At 40.9% G+C, this 22,500-nt stretch overlaps 1 protein-coding gene across 2 annotated transcripts in view; it reads left to right on the top strand.

Moving 5' to 3' along the window:
- Positions 1-22,500, top strand: part of macrod2 (mono-ADP ribosylhydrolase 2) — a 580,362-nt gene that overhangs the window by 190,145 nt on the left and 367,717 nt on the right. For both annotated transcript variants that reach the window (XM_060871810.1, XM_060871809.1), the window contains exon 5: positions 11,985-12,101. In XM_060871810.1, coding sequence (XP_060727793.1) covers positions 11,985-12,101 — 117 coding nt within the window. The remainder of the gene's footprint in view (positions 1-11,984; positions 12,102-22,500) is intronic.

The following is a 22,500-nucleotide window of genomic DNA, read 5'->3' as shown; positions in this document are numbered from 1 at the left end:
TTTATAGTAGTTTTATAACTAATACCTCTCTAAGGGTTTGCATCATACAAAAAAGCTGACCGCGAGGTGTCCAACATTTTCTCACCAGATGTTATATAACGGCGTCGGACTCCACCAGCAGAAAAAGCGCCATTGCTTTAAAAGCGCCATTAATTTGAGGTGTTAGCTGTTTTGGAGTTACACTGGGAAATAAATCTGCCTCGACGTTCATTTTTCACCTTCGAAGTTTTACGGCCTCTAAAGCCGCGTCGGCCGTCCGCAATCACAACAGCCATCAACGGCCGTTTTTTTTTTTTATCTCTTTCATCCCGACTCATCCTGTTATACATCAGGCTGACATACAAGATATGTTGCTTTATTGTGTTTTTACACAAATAGAGGCAATGCCAAAGCAGGACAAAGCAATTAAATCCAGAGCAGTGGCTGAAGTCTTATCAGTGGCCTGGATTGTGGTGTCAGGGTCTGAAAAATAAATGATAATATTAATATTTTCTTGGCAGCAATTTCAGTTTTAAATGACAGTCGTTCCTCCTTTAACCCGGTGGAACAGGTGATTGTGTGACTCCTTACAGCTGAGATTCAAGGCACGACTCTACAGCTGATTAGGGGTTTCTTTTCACTGCAAATTAAGATTATGTAGATGATGTTTGACTAATTAAATATTCATACATTTGAACGTCTAAAACAATACATTCATGGTAAAGGGATAAAATGGACTATGGTGGCTTTACTGTTTTAGTGTCTGATGTAATGTAGAGTTTATACAGACTGGTGCACTAAACAGAAACCATCCATCCAGCTTCAGGTGAAATAATCACTCTGTACACGTAATATTATTATAAGTAGAAACATTACGCTGGTCATCTAGGAACAAAGATTATGGCTTTATTTATAACTTCTTTACTTGATGACTGAAGTCACACCTTCATCTCTTTTAGAAAGTTTTAGTCCAGCAGCAGCACAGAACAAAACCCCTGGTTGTTTTCAGCTCTCTCTCTCTCTCTCTCTCTCTCTCTCTCTCTCTCTCTCTCTCTCTCTCTCTCTCTCTGTCTGTCTCTCTCCCTCTCCCACCCCCCTGTTTGCCTCTCTCCCTCTCTTATTCTGTCTTTCTTTTTCTCCATCTCTCTCTCTCTATCTCTCTCTCTCTCTCTCTCTCTCTCTCTCTCTCTCTCTCTCTCTCTCTCTCTCTCCCACCCCCTGTTTGCCTCTCTCTCCCCTCTGTTTGCCTCTCTCTCTCTCTCTCTCTCTCTCTCTCTCTCTCTCTCTCTCTCTCTCTCTGTCTGTCTGTCTTTCTCCGTCTCCCTCTCTCCTTATTTCTTCATTGCACCCTCTCTCTCTCTCTCTCTCTCTCTCTCTCTCTCTCTCTCATTCTGTCTTTCTTTTTCTCCCCCCTCTCTCTCTCTCTCCCTCTCTCTCTCTCACACTCTCTTTCTCTCTCTCTGTCTGTCTGTCTTTCTCCGTCTCCCTCTCTCCTTATTTCTTCATTGCACCCTCTCTCTCTCTCTCTCTCTCTCTCTCTCTCTCTCTCTCTCTCTCTCTCTCTCTCTCTCTCTCATTCTGTCTTTCTTTTTCTCCCCTCTCTCTCCCTCTCTCTCTCAATCACACTCTCTTTCTCTCTCTCTGTCTGTCTCTCTCCCTCTCTCACCCCTCTGTTTGCCTTTCTCTCCCCTCTGTTTGCCTCTCTCTCTCTCTCTCTCTCTCTCTCTCTCTCTCTCTCTCTCTCTGTCTCTCTCTCTCTCTCTCCTTTTTGACGGACAGCCCACATTACACATTTGGCCCATAATTGCATGCACTCGATGGCCACCACTGTTTTTTTTTTTCTTTTTTTTCTTCTTTTTTTCCTCCGTAATAACATTTGAACAGAGGCCTTCTGTCCCGGAGCTCACCTTTGACTGCACTTTATTTACCTTTGTGCCACAAGGCTGAGCAAACATTCATGAGAAACTCGCCTCGCTATCGTCCCCTCGAGCGGACACAAAGCCTAAGGATCTTTTTTCTTTACCTTAACGTATTACATTCTCAGGATTGGGCACATGTGCACATGGAACAATTACTCACCTATAATCCATGTGCACTACGATGTTACCTGAAGTTAGCAGTAACAATCATTTATCAGATTTCCTTTTTGGTTTTCTTACATTTACAGAAATATCCAAATATTCCACCGGATACGCTATCGGAGATACGACGAAGCTGTTCTGCTGCTTTGTCGAAACCTGGTCCTTACAGCATAGTTTCTTCATAATTCTTGTACAATATTCTGAGATGATTTTAATATCGCTGAAGAATGATGCAATCACTATACAACTTCATATTTGTATTTTTATCCGCTCGGGCTACACGACGTGGCAGCTCCATAAAAATCCCCAGTGAAATCTGACTTGAGTTGAAACGTGGTGACGGTGTGGTTTTATCTTCGTATGGCAACCTGCACTGAAGAAAAAAATTCAAATGAATCATTTCTGTCTGGTTGTATCTGTAATTGTATTTGTTTTTTATCCGTATTATAAAGACGTCTCAACGTGATATTTAGCGGTCCGTAGTCTTTATAGAACGTTTATCTCTGGATTATTTATACTGAGGATAGATCTCTCAATAAGACTTATAGCAAACTTACTGGTTCATTAGGTGTTTGTATAGTGTCCCTTGTGTGTGTGTGTGTGTGTGTGTGCGCGAGTGTGTGATAGGATCTATATTATGAGGTGGCTGAAGTAATCGTAGCTCAGGTACTGACAGCCACATCAGCAAAATATGTGAGGTACAGTATGAGAAGCCAAATGACTTCAGTGTTGGTTATGGAATGGTAGATGATGATGATGATGATGATGATGATGATAGTGTGTGTTGTGTTGTGTATACACATGTGTAACCCTGTGACTTATGACCCATTTGGATGGTGTGGCATGTCTCCTGCATGTCTGCTCGAGCGACTACGTTTAAAGGGCACGGTCGAGGCAGGTCTGCCGCACTTCTTACAAAAAGAAGGACCTGAAACCCGAGTCTTGCAAAAACAAAGCGTAAAACAATCACAGCAGCCACCAAGTGTCCCCTGGAATCCAGCTCAGCCGGGGGTTGGCACCGGGCCGTCCGCAGCTGTTCGAGTCCTGCCACTCCGGTGCCAGGTCTGGTAACCCAACCTGGACGCTTCACGAGAGCAGGAATGTTTTTTCTTGAGATGCCTTTACAGCTCGTCCCTGGGGTCATTCAATTCCCTGATGTTAAAGTGAACACTTACAGTAGCTGTGTACAAATGTATTAGTCTCTACATTCATTTCTAATAATAACACATTGTGCTTTTTGACGAGTTTTAAACGACCGTCCCGTAACACTTGCCAGTCTTTGTTCGGCTAATTGAGGTAATTATTAGGCCATTTGTGAACCGAGGTATAAAAGAGCAGGCAGAAAAATAGAAATAGTGCCCAAAGATGAGGATTTTAAATTGCACATTGTCAAAATGTTTGTGAATGCCAAATAGATTACCAAGTCAGCAATTTGCTGCGGATTGAATTAATGGTCTCACGGCGATTAAAATTCATGCGTAAATTACGGTCACTAATTACAGACAACTGTAGTGGCTTTTTTTTTTTTTGACTCGATTATTAAGGCCAGCATTTCCAATTCAGTTGCTACAGGAGTTGCTACACTTTTCTGTGGAAACATTCTTCCTAAGTCTTACAACTGGGAACAATATGGGAAGTATTCTTTAGATTTAACTGGAACTCTGTTTAGTTTTATTCTTGAAGTGTTTTCAAATATGTTGCACGTAATGTTATTAAAAATCTTCATGTTTCTTGAGAGCCCTTGACTAAGACAATATGACACTCGTCCTTTCCTGTTTTCTTTTTTTTTTTCTTCATCACAATCCCTTAGTGCGGTTGATATAGCGACAGAGGATGAGACTTGTAATATCTGACATTTAGAGCACCGAGAATGCCTGATTGGCACTTGATTAGGGCTTAATTCATGCCATTATCTCCTTCAGTGCAATTAGCTGGATAGAAAATTGTGTGGTAAATCACAGGGGTTGGGAAAGCGAGGGCTGGAGTTGCTAACGCGCTCTGAATACATTGGGGCAAGAAATCTGCGATTTTTTTTTTTCTCTCCTGCCATACCTGTGACAGCACCGTCGTGATGCTACCTCTGTCTGACAGATTAGCATGCTAGCAGAGCACCTCTGTTCATAATCAGTTCATCCAGGCCAATTTAGTATTTTCAGGCCTTGTTTCTCACCCAGCCCACCCTAACCCACCCTTCTGTGCACTTCATGGCAGCTCTTCCCCCAGGCCTGATCTCCAAACCTCACCAGGGACGGAAAATAATTAGGGAGGGAAAATTGTGCCTGACACCATTTTTGAAAGGCAGGGTATTGTAATGAAAGCGGAGCAAGACTTCTCAGTATCAGAATGGGAGGCAAAAAAAAAAGAAAGAAGAAGAAGAAGAGAGGGAGCAGAGAGAAGAAAAGGGAGAGTGAGTGCTCTATGAGAAAGCCTGAGGAAGGTTCACACAGATTTAGTGGCTAGTTAGAATGCCTGCAGGAGATCGTCACCATGCCAAGGTTATTCCACTGCTCGCTTTGTCTAATCGGGCCACTGTCGTAGGTGCAGGAAGACATGAAAGTGCTCTGGCGTTGCCTGTAAACTTCTCTTATTCCTTCTTACCTTCACAAATTTGTCCAAGAAAATGAAAACGAATAAAACCGGCCGTTGTCCCGCGTTGGAAGACGTCCCGAGCAGCCACGGAACAGAAAAGATATATAGGAGTATTCATTCATACATTCATTTTATACCGCTTATCCGAACTACCTCGGGTCACGGGGAGCCTGTGCCTATCTCAGACGTCATCGGGCATCAAGGCAGGATACACCCTGGACGGAGTGCCAACCCATCACAGGGCACACACACACACACACTCATTCACTCACGCAATCACACACTACGGACAATTTTCCAGAGATGCCAATCAACCTACCATGCATGTCTTTGGACCGGGGGAGGAAACCGGAGTACCCGGAGGAAATCCCACAAGGCGGAGGCGGGAATCGAACCCCCAACCCTGGAGGTGTGAGGCGAACGTGCTAACCACTAAGCCACCGTGCCCTACTGTATATATAGGAGTATAATATCTAAAATATATAAAAGAAACATCACCAAGAATAACATAAGACATAACATAATATTTCACAGCTAGCCAGCGTGAACACAGAAAGCGGAGGTGGACAGAGGAGTAAGGGTTAAATATAGCACCGCAGGAAGCGGAGAGAAGACGGGACATTTCTTTACCTACCCGGTCATTTACCATTAACGCAACGACTTTCGGAAACTAGGTCCGTCCTCTTATAGCGGATGTTCCGCGTAGGCACTGCTACGGTTATTAAAAACTGAAAATGTATGCGACAGATACACTTCTCCTGGCACAGATCGGCAGTTTTAACCCCATTATGGATGTCTGCACATCAATAGTTCCATTAACATTTTGTTATAACAAGGTTGCTAATCTTTGGGAAAACTCCTGCAGTGAATCGTTGGCAGACGTTGAGATCGTTTCGCCGTAACTGACAATTTTTGCTGAATAAATTCCAGCACTTTTGCGTATCGAATTCTTTTATTTCATTTTATTATTATTTTTTTTTTAAATATCACCCAGTAACTTTTCCCCACAGCTGAGACGGTTGGCATGCAGCCCTGGTCCCCGCTGAGAGCAGATTTATGTGACACGTTCGGCTCTCGAAGGTGACAATAAACGCCACACTTAGCTAATGAGGATCAGGCATCGCCTCCATGAGTTCGCACTCTCATCTTTAGCGTTGCAATCAGCAGGGAATTCCTTCTTAAATCCCTCTTAGATTAGAAAATAAATTGACAGCCCGTCTCGCATCTGGGTCATGCTTCTGCTGCCACAAAGGCTGAGACCTGCTTTCTGTGTTGTTAATTCATTTGTTATGAGCAGAAATCATTTCGGTCGCTAGGGAGACCTATATTTTTTCAGCCTCGGGCAAATTCCCCCTGGGTTGCCGTGCTGTTTTATTGATTCTTGCAGCTACATTGTTTTGGATTTTTTTCGTCGTCGCTTCTAAGTTGGGCAACAGCTGTGACCGTGCCAACGAATCCCCAGAACTTGCTCTCATTACACAGGCTGAATGCTTGACACTTTCATATCTGAATTCATCTCTGCATATTCCTGCTGAGGTGACTGAGGGATTGAGAGATTAAGGTATTGAACTTCCAGAAGAGTCCAGCATTAGCACCTAAAGCGTTTTCAGATTGCCTGTCTTTAGAAAGCCGCGAATTCGTATTTTGATGCCTCTTCTCAGTCTACAGAGAGGCACAGCCGAGCTGCCAGTCATCCTCTCGGAATGTGGCCCATTCAAATGGAGTCAAATTAAACTTGTGTCACTTTGAAATAATGGCGCCGAAGCCATCAGCAACCCACTCAGTCATTATTTCCGAGGGTAGCCAGTATGCAGAGAATTAATATCAGTCTGGTTATGGCTCAAGAATCATTTTTAATATATCCCTGTAGTGTGTGCTGACAGTTTCTCAGCTGTAGTTATTAGTCACAGGGGAACTCAACAGTCTGTTCTGATACCAATATTCTACAGGGAAATGTTGCAAACTTTATTGTTGGATGACAGATGGTCATTTCACAACTGGTCACACTCTGTACTTTGAGATAATGTCACGTCTGTGCAGTTTCACTTCTAGATAATTCTTTCGGAGTCTCATATTAATAATATATAAAGGAAAAGCCGTTGTAATTCTGAACGGATGAAATTTGTGAGTGGGCGTCCACCGTACATGACTTATGGACTAGTGTACGAGTAATTCACAGAATTGTGAGCACTTAATAGACCCACAAGTTGACTACAGCCTCAAACTATTCAGAAGTTACACAAGACTTTCCCAGATGAGGTGAACTTTGCGTCTCAGTGCACACGATTGCCACACCGTGCATCTCAGCTTAAACTTTGACCTTAAGCACAGTTATCTTAGTGCGATATCGGCTCGAGCTCCGTTAGTATTTCATGAGGTTAATTTAAGCCGCTCAGAACTCCAAATAAAATTTTGACTTAAGCAGCTGCAACCGAATACAAGGAACTTTCCCCGGTTAACTTTTGCATGGAGGACGGGCCTGTAATTTATTAGTCCTGTTACATTTGTTAGATGTTATTGCGATACTCTGAGACATTTCTTTATCCCAGTCTGGGGATAATTTCACTCAGCTTCTGTTGGAAGCGATCGAGCCCATACTGCAAACTCTTACTTATGCTGATCCACTTAAGCTCATCTGTTTAAGCTCAGTCTTGTACACTACCACTTAAAAAAGTCGTTCCTGCTGTAGCTTCATCCCAAATAAAATCTATCTCGGAAGCTCTTTTTCTCCGTCGACGTTAGTAATCAGACCACACGGTACTTGTTCGTTTATGTCTTTGATGGATTATTGCATCCTTTGTTTTATAGTTTTGCTGAATGATTTATAGGTAAGATAAAAAGTCTACGCGACTGAACCCCAGCTCGCTCTCATCGTCTCTTTAACTCCGTCGCTCGGCTTTAACGCCCACGGTGTCTTTTCGAGAAAAAAAGAAAAGTCAACCTATTCAACACATTTGTTTTCTCCTCCCCAAATTGGCTCCCTTGTTTGCAATTTCAATCTAAGGTAGGACGAGGAGTAAAATCAAAACCTGTTCAGCCTTTTTCCAAAGATAAAAGCTCTAAATCCAGCAGGGAATTTGGCTCCCGCGGGTTCAGAGCGAATCGAATGTATATTGATGTGCGGCTCCATTTGTAGCAAAAAAAAAAAATAAAAAATAATAAAAAAATTACTTACAGTGAACGGCTTCGTACGTGACGCATCTCCATAGAAATCAGGTCTGAGTAAAAGTGTTAGTTTTTCATCTTGAAAAATGTGTGAGATGAATTTAAATCATCGCTGTTAATAGACTACAGTGACCTTCAATGTTCAAATATAATAAGGTATGGAGTAAATTCCACTCCGAGAACACGCCTGGTAGGTGAATACAGCAGTCATGATACCGGGAAACGTTTACGGAGACGAACGGAAAAACTGCGACTCCTTTTAAAATATCAGTCTTGAAGGTATAGGGTTAGAGTCACTGGTTTCCTCCACACTGTGACGCATCGGCGTTACGGACTACGCGTTTACAAATTTATGATTCACACACTTTGGATGCGATGATTTGCAGATGTCCGTGACTCGGATGTTTATAATGTCTGGTGCATCTGCTAATCATTTTGTGTTTACTACACGGAGGTGAAAAAGGGATTTGTTTTTTTTTTTTTAGAAGAGGAGTGCGAACGAACGCCACTGTGTATATCAGAACGATACACAAATCAAACCTTTCGGTTAAATAGACAGAAATAAGTGGACACACAATACCTGGTATACATCGCCAGAACACATCAGGCTGCCATTAGGCAAGTGGAATATTGTTTACGTCTTCTCGACTCGTGATCAGTCGGTCATAAACATGGTGAATTATTATCGTAGCGTCGCTCACATCTGAAATAAATCCATCAATCATTAGATCTGTCGCTAGTGTGTGTCTGTGTGTGTCCTGAGGAGAAGCTTGTGTTGTGGAAAACAGATTCCACAGTATGTGCATTTGCAAGAAAATATTGCCTTAGGTTTACAAGTTTTTAATAAGTTTCATGTGGTTCCAAAACTTAAAATCCAGCAACCACAATCACAAAAAAAAAAAAAGTGTTTTATTTAACAATAAAACTAGATTTTATATGAAAACCTCCAGGCTAGATAATGGTGAGATGGTGGGATTGGACTGTGTTTGGACCTCGATGACAAACCTGAATAGTCAGACTTCAGTGTTAGATGATTCTGAGAAGCAGCAATGGTGTTGGGATCTGAGGGAAGTCAGAGGTGAAGGTGTTGGACTACTGCTTTGAAGGGTGTGAGTTCAAACCTCATGACCGCCAAACTACCACTGCTGGGAACTTGATCAAGGCCCATAATCCTCAGTTGTAAAAAAACAAACAAAAAAAACAAAACAACAAAAAACAAATAAAATGTGAGTCGCTCTGGACGAGGGCGTCGGCTGAAAGCGTAAATGTCGACGCGTTAACAACGACAGAAATTTTCACCTGTCGCATTTCCCTCACTGAAACTTTTTCATATGAGGTTCACACTTTTTTCCCTTGCTGTTAATTTTCCTCATATGTTTTCACCAGGCCTGCTATGGAACTCCTGAGGTTTAACAGCTTTGTTGGGTAAGAAACGGCTGTCGTCCTGCCCAGATCCATTGGCTTCGATTTTTTTTTTTTACTGGCACTGATACTTTCTGAAATGAGCTTAAATGAGCAAAAATGTTTTGGCCATCGCATTGTTGCATTGTTGGGAAAGGAATCGCATGTTCATTACAAAATCACTGTGACCGAAGAGGCCTGGAATCCAACCGAGACGAAGTTAGTTGCAAAGATAACAAGGAAAGTTTTTTTGTACTTGTGACTTGTTTACATAGCTATACGTCTGAGCTTTGTATTGTAATCATGTTTGTCGATGGTTTGAATCCATTTGACTAGCCTATTCATTTCAAAACTTAACTTTTAGCTCTTGTAGAATTTTCGGTCATGGCATTTCACTGAAAGATAAAAGTTTTGGAAAAAAAATAAGTTAAAAAAAAATGGAAATAATGAGCTGTTCGCATGTTCGGTCGTTGTGTTCATATGGAGTTTTATCACTTTTTATATCCAAACCCCATGGACAAGACTTCAGCTCAAAGCAGAAAACAATGACCTTGAACATACTGCTAAAGCAATAATACGTTTTTTTTCCTGAAGGCTGTTGCAGACATTGACTAGTCTTGTGCAATATTGATTTTTCTTCGGTTGCCATTTTTAACTTTGATTTTAATTGTCCAGAAAAGATAGCACGCATCGTCGACAGCGACGATGATGAAAACTCCTCTAGGTGACGTATTTTAAGTTGAGTCTTAGACTGTACTTTCTCACAAGCCTAGAATTGACTAGGCAAGTCAATCCGTTGTTGTTGTTTTTTTTTTTTTGTTTTTTCTTCACATTTATAATATTTGATAGACACTTTATTCAGAGAAACCTTAAACAAACAAACAAAAAAAAGTTTTACATAATTAAAAATATATATAATTCTAGTGTTTAATAGCACTGTATGAGTGTGTATTCAGTGTTCAGTTCTAAGACATTCAGTGTACCTCAGCTGTTTGCTTATCCAGGGAAAGTTCATTCTGTCACCCGGGTGTCTGAGGTACAGAGAAGAGCCTTGAAGCATAGCTTCCTTTCACCTTAAGGGATGATGGGTTGAGTTTAAGCCATAGTAGATGCTTGAAGGGAGCGTAGTGCAGTGCAGGGTTTGATGGGTGCCTTTAGGGAGGTTGGGGTCTGCTTTTGGCTTTCTAGCCAAGCACTGATATTTTAAATCTGATGCGGGTAGCTAGAGACAAGCCAGGAAGCCAGAGTGACGTGGGAGAACTTGGCGAGATTGCATTCTGGATGAGTTGCTGGGTGGATGGTGCTCAGGGGAAGACCTGCCAGGGACGAGTTGCAGTAGTCCAATCTGAAGATGATGAGGGACTCAACAAGCACCTGAGGTGTCCCTCTGGTGGGAAACGGCTGAAGCCTCCTGATATTGTTGTTTACATGAAAACAGAAGGGCTTTAAACTAGGAAGAACTGAAAAAGATTGCTTTATAGGCCTGGCAGAACATCAGACCGGTCTGATATCCAGAATCTAGTGATGTTTAAAGCTCACAGATTTTAGGAAGTCATTGATTTTCAAATGTGCAATAAATATGACGACGTGTTTAAGGTCTTTAAGTCGTTTGTGATCACTCATTGTTAATGGATCGAAGAGCATTTACTGTAGCTAGTAGTCTGCTTTCATTTTCAGCCTGTCGGTGGTCATTTTTTCTACTTATACCCTTTAGTTTTCCCAAAATCCATCAGAAATCTCCGTCCAGTTGCCGTGTTTCAGTACATTAAACATGAATGACCACAGTATTTTTCCTCCAGCTGTTATCCACTTAGTTTTTCTAAATTTGTGCGGAAATTGAAAGATTATCTAGGCGCTATGATAGTTTGTTTGCCTTCATGTTATTCCAAGGCTGTTCATGCTCATTTGCCAACTCATTGCCCAATGAATGAGAGAGGGGATGGAGTGGAACATTACATTTCATTTCTTTTCAGCCTCTCCCAGATCTGTATTAGCAGCCTGTCTGCTTGCGATATTTGATGCCATCTGATGGCATGCTGCTGATATCTATTCGCCACCATCTTAGTCTGATGTAAACCGCTTCCATGATAATGATGATCATAATACTAACATAATTTTTGTTCATATTTCCAAAGTGGGGATTGGTATCAGGGTTGCATAATGGCTCCTTTATTATTTTTTCTGACTTGGTAGCCGAGGTTTCTCATAGGCTACCAAGTCGTGACGATCCCACTCGGAGATGTGCGCCGTTTAAGAAGAACAGAGCGGATGTGTAGATACATAAATCAGCAGGGGCTGTGGGCTTTGAAGATTTGAAGTTAGTGAAGGCAGAGAAGAAGAAGTAGAAGAAGAAGGAGGAGGGTTAGCACAATGAATGCGATCTTTTTTCTTTTTTTTTTTTTTTTGCTCCGTAACCCGAACGCCTCTGCGGAGGTATGAGAAATTCCGGTATCGTCTTCCATTGTCAGACCTGTTTCCATAATTGCCTTCGGCTTCATATTCTGAAGTGATCACCCCTGCTTTTACTGGGGAGTTCTGCCAGGAACAGATTCTTTTCTAGGCACGGTGCACTTCATAACGTAGTGTCATAAAAAAGACACACACACACACACACACACATACGCAAAGCCTGAGAACAGTTGAATAAAAAAAGAGATATTTCATTGTCTTACCTTATTTTAACCTTCTTTCATGAATTGCCTTGTGTAGACTTCTAAAATTTGGTAGTAATATTTTTCAGTGATATTGACGCGCGTGTGTCTTTTGCAGTGGACGGCTGTATACACAGAGCAGCCGGACATTACCTGTATGAAGAGTGCCATTCACTAAACGGCTGCGAGACGGGCAAAGCCAAGATCACCTGCGGCTATGACCTTCCTGCCAAATGTAAGTACCCTTCTGTCAACCTTATTTACTCAAGGAAACAACACCATGTAATGCTTTAGCCAAGTCAGCATTAAAGCTCTACTCTGTCCCATATGCTGTGTCACGTCGCTCTGCATCGAGACGATGGTTCGCAATTAACCGAAAACAGTTCATCACTCGGTTAATTAATGATTCTTCAAGCTTTTACCTTCTGAGGGATTTTTTTTTTTCCTGAACATTCGAGCAAGCAGCCTTGATTAATGGACTTGTATTATTAGGAGAATTGAATGGCTGAAGGGGCCATCTGTACTCAAACAAAGACATTAAAGCAACTATTACCTTGTAAAATGATTGATCTTTCATTCGTGATTCATTTCATTAGCTAGTGGCTTTCTCGGTGCGTTCGTGTGAGAGAGATCGTGAGCGGTGATGACTGTCATTCCTTGTTAAAAGAAGGACACATCGTGACTGTGGTGTTTAGGGCAGGGATTGGTGTGTAGTAATGGTGAAAAGTATTCTGGGTACTGAAGTAGATGTCACAGCAACATTAGAAGCCATGTTTTTTTTTTTTTTTTTTTTTTTTTAACGCCTGCTGCTTCTGTTATTCATTTGGTTAAGATAGTAGATATCAGACACATAAATCAGAGATTGGATTTTTCATCCATGTAGCTTTCCGTGTCGGGCAGCAGAACAGAACAAATAAGAATCACTCGCCAATTTCCCTGCTGTCTTTTGATCTTATATTGTGATCATCAACAGTTGAATCGTGTGTAATGTTAGCCAGAAACCTTGAGGCAATCCAGCCAGAGAGACATCAGCAGGTTTTTATAGCCGAAGCAGGATTCTGTGTGTGTGTGTGTTTGTGAGATGTTTTTCATTAGTCAGTATTATGTACTCTGAGTGAAGGCAAGTTCCCAGGCTGGTCTCTCGTGCCCTGAGGAGCCTCATCTGGCCATCCAAGAGAAAGCAGTTTTCATTCTGCTCTTCCCACTGTCATTGTTCTTTGTTATTGTTTTCATTGCAGTTAAACTATCAGCATTGAAACGTTGTTCACTCTTTCTTTTTTTTTTTTTTCTCTTTCTCTTATCCTTTCTGTTTATTCTGTGGTAAATTGTTCCACCTGACACAACCACGCTAAGACGGTCAGAGTGTTTTATTTCCTATCCTACTGTGGAAAATCTAAACACCAACCCACCCATCTACCATTCCATCTGTCTAAACACCAACCTGCACGTGTACCATTCCATCTATCTAAACACCAACCCGTCCATCTGCCATTCTATCTACGGAGGATATTGGCATCTGAAAACGCTTTGCTATCTTCTTATAGCCTTCTCCTGCTTTGTGAGCATCAACTATTTTCAGTTTCAGTTTTCTAGACAATTTCTTAGAAGAACCCATGGTGCTGATTGTTGGGGCAAGGCCAGATGAGTCTGGGCATTTAAAACCTTTGACATTGACATCACCTGGTCTTTCCAGATGATGACTGAGAACAATCCATGACACTGTCAGGTCTCAGCTTTCCAAAGGGGGCAGTACAAGATATAAACTCTGCAGGGTGCCCAAACTTTTGCAGACGCCTTTTTTTGTTTTCTGTTATTTTGAAAGTGTAATTTGATGCCTTTTGGAGATTTTTCCATCTTTTCTTGGCTTCTTTATGCACATTAATACAAATTTTTACCTGGGGTGCCCAAACTTTCGAGCCCCACTGTATCTAAACACCAACCCGTCCATCTACCATTCCATCTATCCAAACACCAACCCGCCCATGTACCATTCTATCTATCTATCTATCCTGCCCGTCCACCAATCTATCCATCCACTAATCCGCTCATCCACCAATCTATCTATCCAAACACCAACCATGCATCCATCCATCCCTCAGTCCATCCATTTAGCTCTCTATGTTTCTTATCAGTCTCATTTTATCAACCCATTCAATCGTCTGTCTATTATTCCCTCCATTTCTCTTGCGGTCATGGATCCATTGCCCTGGATGTCTCTATTTCACAGTATAAGAGTGTCATTTTTTTTTTTTTTTTTTTTTCCAGAAGTCAGAGAAAGTTGCTTTCCTTCAGAAATGGGCCACAGCTAATGATGTATTAATGTGCAGAGGCAGAACATGTCCAGAGGCAAGACACACAGTCACCGTTAACAAAGCTTAGTCCTTGCAATGACACAGCAACACATAAGAACACAAATGCTCCTTAATATCTTTTTGCAAACTACTCTGAAATATCTTCAGTTAGTTAAAGTGTTAAATATATTTGACCAGGTCCTTATTTAAGCTTCTAAGATGATAGACAGAATTTAAAAGACTAATAACACATAAAAGCCACCTGAAGCATGTACGATCCTGCCGTTTTTGTTTTTTTTTTCTTTTCACCTTAAACGCCACACTAAATGATGTCTATCTGTATTCTTTTTAGAGGACGGTTGAAGCACATTATTGTAACGGACAATGGAAGCAGAGGAAATGCACCAAGAACAGCACATAGATAAAATAGGCTGCATCTGTTGCCATGGTTATGGAAGCTCCATGATGCATAGTAAACCACGCTTTTATTGTGTGATGAGGTGGGTCAGATGTCTTGTCGTGAGAAATATGCACAGGTTTGTGTTTACATTTTACCGACATCTGTAAATGGCAGATTATGTAGGGCTTCTTGCCAAGCCAGAGAGTGCAGCGTATACAAGACATATGGTCCGTTTACTGTTTATGCCCTGGCAAAGTCACAAATTTGTGACATTAAAATTGCCTTATTTTTCACATCTCTCTGTCTCTCTCTCTCTCTCTCTCTGTCTCTCTCTCTCTCTCTTCCTCATATGCCTGATTTCTGAGCTCTTCCTTCTCAATCCTTTCATGATCCTAACCTCTGGATGATAAAATGACAATATTTCTCACCCCCCCCTCCTTTTTACCTCATTGCTTTCCTCTTCCTGCTCTCTACACGGTTTCCTTTGTCCTGAGAAAGCCTCTTGTGTTTACTCTTCTAGTAGTCAGAAATTGAATTACTTTTGCTTTAAGAGCTTCTTGATACGCTGTGACTAGTATAGGGATGAAGTGGCTTTCCGCAGAAAGGATGAACAGGAAGCGTCCCCAGATGTAGCTTCCAGAACACTTTGTACCGTGTTCGTCTTCGTGGAATTTAATGATCCCGAGTCCATCCGAACTTAATTACGTTTACACAGAAGTACTTTCTAGCGATGATCGATACAAGACCATCTCCTGGGTGTTGCCCTTTATCACGCTTCTCCTTCTTGACTGTCAAGAGAATTTCTGTCTGAATAGCTACGATTAAAATGTTATTCGTCCCATCAAAATAGAGCCGTGAACATTGTGGAAGCAGCGTGTGATGAGGCAAGAGACGAGTTTTGCTAATTCTTCGAAAGCGGCAGGCGCTAGCCACCTTTTTAATCCATCAAGGTTCACCAGGTTGATTTTGCTTTCGCTAATGTGGACTTAAAAAGCAAACAGAGCGCACGGAAAACGGAAAAAAAAAAATCTGTGAGAATAAAATGCTTCCTTGTGTTTGAGATATACTCGAGGGACCGGGCCCCGCGCTGGCCTGAGAAAAGAGCCTGAGAGTAATAATGTAAAATCAGATAGTTCTCCCTGCACAAGCCAAGCTTGTTTCAAACAAAGTCAATGGAACCAGACATTTCTCTCTACTTTTTTTTTTTTTCTTCTTCTTTAGTAAAGACAAGAAAATTGGGTGCTATTAGTTTTAAGCGGGTGCTTATCCCCCAACCCCCTCGTACCCCTTACCCCTTTTTTTAGATTTGTGAATCACATGCCTGAATAACGCCCCGGTGAGGAGAGGACTTCACATGTGGGACACATTACTAAAATTCAGCCTCATGTTATTAAGAAATGAACATAATTAACGTGTCTAGCACGGTGGTACGGTGTCACGTCCTTCTCTCAGACTTCTAAATGTTGCTTTTTAAAATGATTATTTCAGGATATTTAAAAAAAAAAAAATAAATTGTCTAAAAGAGGTCTGAAGATCTATTTATTTATTTATTTATTTATTTATTTATTTATTTGCTCCATTTAGAGTAGGGTTTCTATAAAACAAGCTAGCGTTAGAGCGCGCTGTGATTTCCGTGCGGTGATCAGGAAGTCTCGTAAACATGTTTTTTTTTCTTCCGCGTCATGCAAGAAAGTTCATATTCAAAACTCCTAATGCATTATTAATGCACTCTGATGGCATTTGAGCCAAGCCCTTTTTAATGTAGTCGTAAATAGCCCCGTTAAACGCAGGAAGACAACACAAGCTCGGATGGTAAATTATTTAACCGTCACACCGCAGCTAGTTAAGTTGTTCTTCGGCCAGTAGCATTTTTGCTTTTCATAAAAATTCATGTGTCTTCAGGAGAAACAAAAAAAACCCCAAAAGATTTGCTAGCATCTCGGTTTGTCCAATCCTCCTACGCGGGATGACTGAAATAAGCAGCGGACAGTCGAAATTGAGAAACTAAATACGTAAGAGTAAGGTAAGGGAAATTGTCTTTCTGTCCTGCTATCCTCTGCTATTCCAAGCCCAGTGGAAAACGTTTTATTTTTTAATGCCTCTGCATAAACAATACCCCTTTGCTCCGGGCCCTCGGCGAATGAATAGTTAACGCTAAGGTCACGGCTGGGAAAGTTGACGTCCCCGAGGAACGTTTGCGGCGCACGAGGAGAAGGAGGGGATTGACTGGGGATGGCTTTCGAAGCGAAATGAGCGGCCTGTATCTCTCTGATTCTCCCTTAAGGTACAGAGGATCGACAATTTAAATCCTTTTGTTGGTGTTTATTGCTCATTCACTCATCCGCTGCTTTGCTGCGTCTTTTACAAACGAATTATCCACTGATGTTGAAAGGCACTTCAAAGCTCTCCGGGTTTACTTTGACATTTTATCCCCCCCCCTTTAATATGTACATATTCGGAGCCTCAGATCCCAGTACACATGTAGTAAACCGTAAACTGGCCATGCTGGCTAACAGAATGGAATAAAGTATTAGCATTAGCCAGTTAGCATGAATACAGACTAAGTATATGAAACAAACGATAACCAAGATACGTTTCAAACGCAGTGCCTCGGTTAAGTCTTTGCCTAAATAAAGCAAGAGACGAAAGAGTTGTTTTGAGTAAATGAACATAAAGTAGAGAAGAAAAACAGTTCTCTAATCCTGATTGTATTCAGTGACCACGTGGTAGAGAAAGGAAAAGGTTAGACTGTTCATCTAAGTTTATCATTAAGGAGAAGTTTATATATGTTACTTTACATGACATGTTATCTAATTGTAGGAACTCTTTTGTTCACACGACGCATAATATAAAACCTAACGCCACGACTGAGGCAGAACTTTACCGTGAATAAGTCAGACACTCATCCTAAAGGCATGTGTAGGTCCTTGATTCTATCCTGGTGTCGTAGTAGCGTTAGCATGATGGGAAACATGTGGAAACAAAGCTCAAGGCTTTACTGTCATTTTGATTAGTGGAAACACTGCATCAGGACTGTGTGTGTGTGTGTGTGTGTCTCAGCCACACCCACATAACAACCCTGGGCAGATGTTATATTTCAAACTTTGTACTATTAGATCATGCCAGAGGTTTGGCGTGATGGATGCGCAGAAGCCCTTTAGAGAGAGAGTGAGAGAGAGAGAGAGAGAGAGAGAGAGAGAGAGAGAGAGAGAGAGAGAGAGAGATGACCGAGGGCCAAAACAAACCGGTGAGACACGGTGGAGAATGCCGGCCTGTCTGAGCCGTGCCGCACTTGACCCCAAACACACAGGGGTCACCGACATCAAGTGGAGCTTATATGACTCTTGCAATGGCGTCTTCTTTCTTTCTTTCTTTCTTTCTTTCTTTCTTTCTTTCTTTCTTTCGTTCTTTCTTTCTTTCTTTTCTTTCCTCCCTCTGCCTCACTGTTTTATTACTTTTCCGTTCACACAGAAATAAAACGCTGAATGATGGAAACTAGCGGATTGAAACCGAAGGCAGGAAGGTTTTATAGCCTGCAGCATTTTATGACACCCAAAGACAAACACGATGGCTTTAATGCGCTAACGAGAGAAACAGACACAAGCGTCTGGATGTGCAGCTTTAAATTCACAAACCTCTGCTGATGCTGCTGTATGATTAATGACAACTCACTCACTCACTCACTGATTGATGGGTTTGTGTGGTCTGTTTTTTTTTTTTTTTTATTGTGTTTTCCTTCATTGTTTTTTGCATTGCATTTATTTATTTATTTATTTATTTATTTATTTATTTATTTATTTGTTTGTTTGTTTGTTTATTTATTTACAGTTTTATCTATCTATCTATCTATCTATTTATCTATCTATCTATCTATCTATCTATCTATCTATCTATCTATCTATCTATCTAGTTTATAGATATGTAGTTTATTTCTTATTAATTTCTTATTTATTTATTAACTTTATTTTTTTAAATAATATATTTTTTAATAATTTTTTTTTCTGATCTCATAAAAATAACTGTCATGATTTATTTTGTTTGTATCTGATTTTCAGTGTTTATTTATATATTTATTTAATATTCTTTTTGTTCTCTTGTTGTTGTTGTTGTTTTCACATTATTTAATTTATCTGGTTTTCCTTTATCGTATTTATTTCTTTGTTTCTTTGCTCATTCCGGATATTTATTTATCTGATATTTATCTTTTTATTATTATTTTTTATTTATTTATCTGATTTTTTTTTTGTTGTTGTTACTTTTCTGTAGTCATTTTATGTTTTGAAAAAAAAAAAAGGGTTTGTTAATGGGATTTTTTTGATTTATTCTTTTAAAGAAAGAACTGTAATCATCATCCCAGATCATTTGGAGATGGATCTTAAAATAGTTATGAAGCCTAATAAAAATAATTGATTTTAATTGTGTGAGGATTGAAATCAAATCTCAGACGCTTGATACAGCAAATACAGTTAATGGTGTAAAGATACCTATTGAAGATCTCTCTCTCTCTCTCTTTCTCTCTCTCTCTCACACACACACACACACACACACACACACACACACACACACACACACTACTGGAGTTACAGATCTTACTCTGCACTGTTATTACTTTCTAATCTCAAACAGTACTTTTGATGTGCTTTGTCTTTAATCTCAATGTTCAAGCAGGTTCATTATCATCTCTTCTCTCTGAAGCCTTCGTTAATCTAATCTACTTCCTCTCAAAGTCACTAAATGATTAGTGTGCGTGGGTGTGCGCTTGCTTGTGTGTGTGTGTGTGTGTGTGTGTGTGTGTGTGTGTGCCTTCAATCTGCAGAATACCAATTTCTCCCTCATCGCCATCTCAACTTGCACTCAGATCCTTAAAACCCCTTGCGAGTTTTCACACATGTTCATATTTGTACACTTTTTGCTCATCATCATCATCATCATCATCATCATCATCATCATCATCATCATCATCTCCTCTGTCCGTCAGGTACCCTCCCCCCATTCCCCCCCTCCCCCCTCTCTCTCCCTCCCTCCCTCCCTCTCTCTCTCTCTATCTCTCTCTCTCTCTCACTCTCTAACTCTCTCTCTCTCTCCCTCCCTCTCTCTCTCTCACTCTCTCTCTCTCTCTCTCTCCCTCCCTCTCTCTCTCTCTCTCTCTCTCTCTCTCTCTCTCTCCCTCTCTCTCTCACTCTCTCTCTCTCTCTCTCTCTCTCTCCCTCTCTCTCTCTCACTCTCTCTCTCTCTCTCTCTCTCTCTCTCTCTCTCTCTCTCTCTCTCTCACTCTCTCTCTCTCTCTCTCTCTCTCTCTCTCCCTCCCTCTCTCTCTCTCACTCTCTCTCTCTCTCTCTCTCTCTCTCTCTCTCTCTCCCTCCCTCTCTCTCTCTCACTCTCTCTCTCTCTCTCTCTCTCCCTCTCTCTCTCTCTCTCTCTCTCTCTCTCTCTCTCTCTCTCTCTCTCCCTCTCTCTCTCTCACTCTCTCTCTCTCTCTCTCTCTCCCTCCCTCTCTCACTCTCTCTCTCTCTCTCTCTCTCTCTCCCTCTCTCTCTCTCACTCTCTCTCTCTCTCTCTCTCTCTCTCTCTCTCTCTCACTCTCTCTCTCTCTCTCTCTCTCTCTCTCTCTCTCTCCCTCCCTCTCTCTCTCTCACTCTCTCTCTCTCTCTCTCTCTCTCTCTCCCTCCCTCTCTCTCTCTCACTCTCTCTCTCTCTCTCTCTCTCTCTCTCTCCGAGGCAGATGCATATTTACAGCGAGCACACCTGGAGCAATAACAGTAATCATTAGCCTGTGATGCATTTTAAGAAATCAGCCTGGTGTTTGTTAGAGTCTGTCCACAGGCAGAGCGAAAACAAATCAGTCACAACAAAGTACCTACTATTAGTAAGTGACATGTAGTTCATTCTGATTACGCCCCTCCATCCTCTCCCCACAGTACACACACACACACACAAACACGCGCACACACACATACATACACACACACACATAAACACAATACACACATACACCAACACATTATACAGTATATATATATATATATATATATATATATATATATATATATATATATATATATATATATATATATATATATATATACAGTACACACACACATATATTTATATATATTTATGTATATATGTATGTGTGTGTGTGTGTGTAAGATATATACATACACATATAAATATATATAAACACAGACATACACCAACACATACAAACACACACACACCTCCACATATATATACACACACACACACACACACACACACACAGATTGTGATTAGGTGAGGTTGTGTCTGTCACTGCTGGCTTCTCCTCACTCTCAGACAGTTTTCTTCTTTCTGGCACCCGTTGTGTCACTTTGAAATCATCATGTAAAAACTTTGGAAGTTATTTTCTTCACTTCTAAATAAAAGTTTTAAGACCAATTGATTAAGCCATTACACCGTAAGCAGATTTTTTTTTTACAAGCCTAAATAACATACGTACTTTGCCAAGCTCCTTAATGTAAGTTTAAGGTCTAAATGAAACTGTTCGATCGACAGCATCAGATTTTCCTCAGAACGAACGTAGCGCTGCAGGATGTCCGGTTACAGAATGCCTTCAGGCAAAACCTCTAACATCAAATCGACTCACGCAATAGCTTAGGAAATATGTGGTGGTGTTTGATGGTCTTTCCTGCTTATAATATGTCTCTTACTTCAATGTTGAAGTCTCTTATTTGAATGTTGTTTTAAATGTAAAGATAGTGAACAGGAAGAATGAACCGATCACCGATCTGTCGAGTGAAGAGACGACGTTCAGGCTCGTGTTCGGAACGACAGTCATGATCCAGACGATAAGCTCATAGTTCTTTACGTTTTGTCAGGTTTTTTCCATAATCAGGTTGTAGATGTAAAGGCAGACGAGTTGGAACGAAATCTTGAAATTCTCCCTTTTCACTTTTAAAACGACACTTTACTGTAAATTGAAAGGCTGGTAGTTTTCAGAAATAGCAGACAAAGATGTCCAGATTGACCGATTGGTGGCTTTTCCCAGGTTGCCATGTGCATATTATTTCTCAAACTCAAAATATCAGTCACCTACACAATCATACACAGTGAAACGCTTTGTACGTCAAAATAAAACTACTGTCACAAATGGAATTTATTTATCCCTAATGAACGAGTCTGAGGTAAATGAGGCGAGAAAAAACTCCCTTAGATGGAAGAGGAAGAAACCTTGAGAGGAACCAGACTCTAGCAGGAACCTCATCCTCATCAGGGTGACACTGGAGGGTGTGATTCATCTCTCTGATGAATGTTTTTGGCATTACAAGGAACCCATTAAAAGTGAGAACAAATAAATAAATAAATAAATAAATAAATAAATAAATAAATAAATAAATCTCTCATCCATGTTGACTACCCAGAAGCCAAGTGGACTTAGATCTCCTTGTTGTGTTCATCAAAAAGGATCTGACCCACTGCTGCACTTTAGTAGGTATCTTCATCATCATCATCAGCACCAGTCTAAAACCCTCTTTAGCCGGACACGCTGGATCTCGTGAGCCGGGATGACTCTAGAGTTTTGAGAGCACTAGAGTTAGTGTCCTTTATCGCTGAAGAAAACAATTCCTCACTTTTTTTCCTCACATCTCGGGACCTCTCGTCTCTTCGCGCTCGTCTCTGAGTCTACGATAGCAGGCCAGTGATTAATGTCTACGTCGCAGCGATAATTCCATACTTTGGCTCTGCCTAATTATATGCTGCTCGTCGTTAATGTACGAACCTAAATGTTTTTCTTTTTCTTTCTTTAATCCGATAGGATAAAAAATGGATAAGAACAGTTTTGTTCGTGTACGGATAAAAACGAGAACAAAGTTGAAAAGATCATTATGTACTGTTTGGTCAGGACATAATTGTTTTGAATTAATTATCCACTCTGAGTGACGACGTAAACGAATCTATTTTGC

This window comes from Tachysurus vachellii, chromosome 6 (assembly GCF_030014155.1).
Source record: "Tachysurus vachellii isolate PV-2020 chromosome 6, HZAU_Pvac_v1, whole genome shotgun sequence".
Taxonomy (NCBI): Eukaryota; Metazoa; Chordata; class Actinopteri; order Siluriformes; family Bagridae; genus Tachysurus; species Tachysurus vachellii.
The sequence above is the reverse complement of the archived record's forward strand: the minus strand, read 5'-3'. Positions and strand labels throughout refer to the sequence as shown.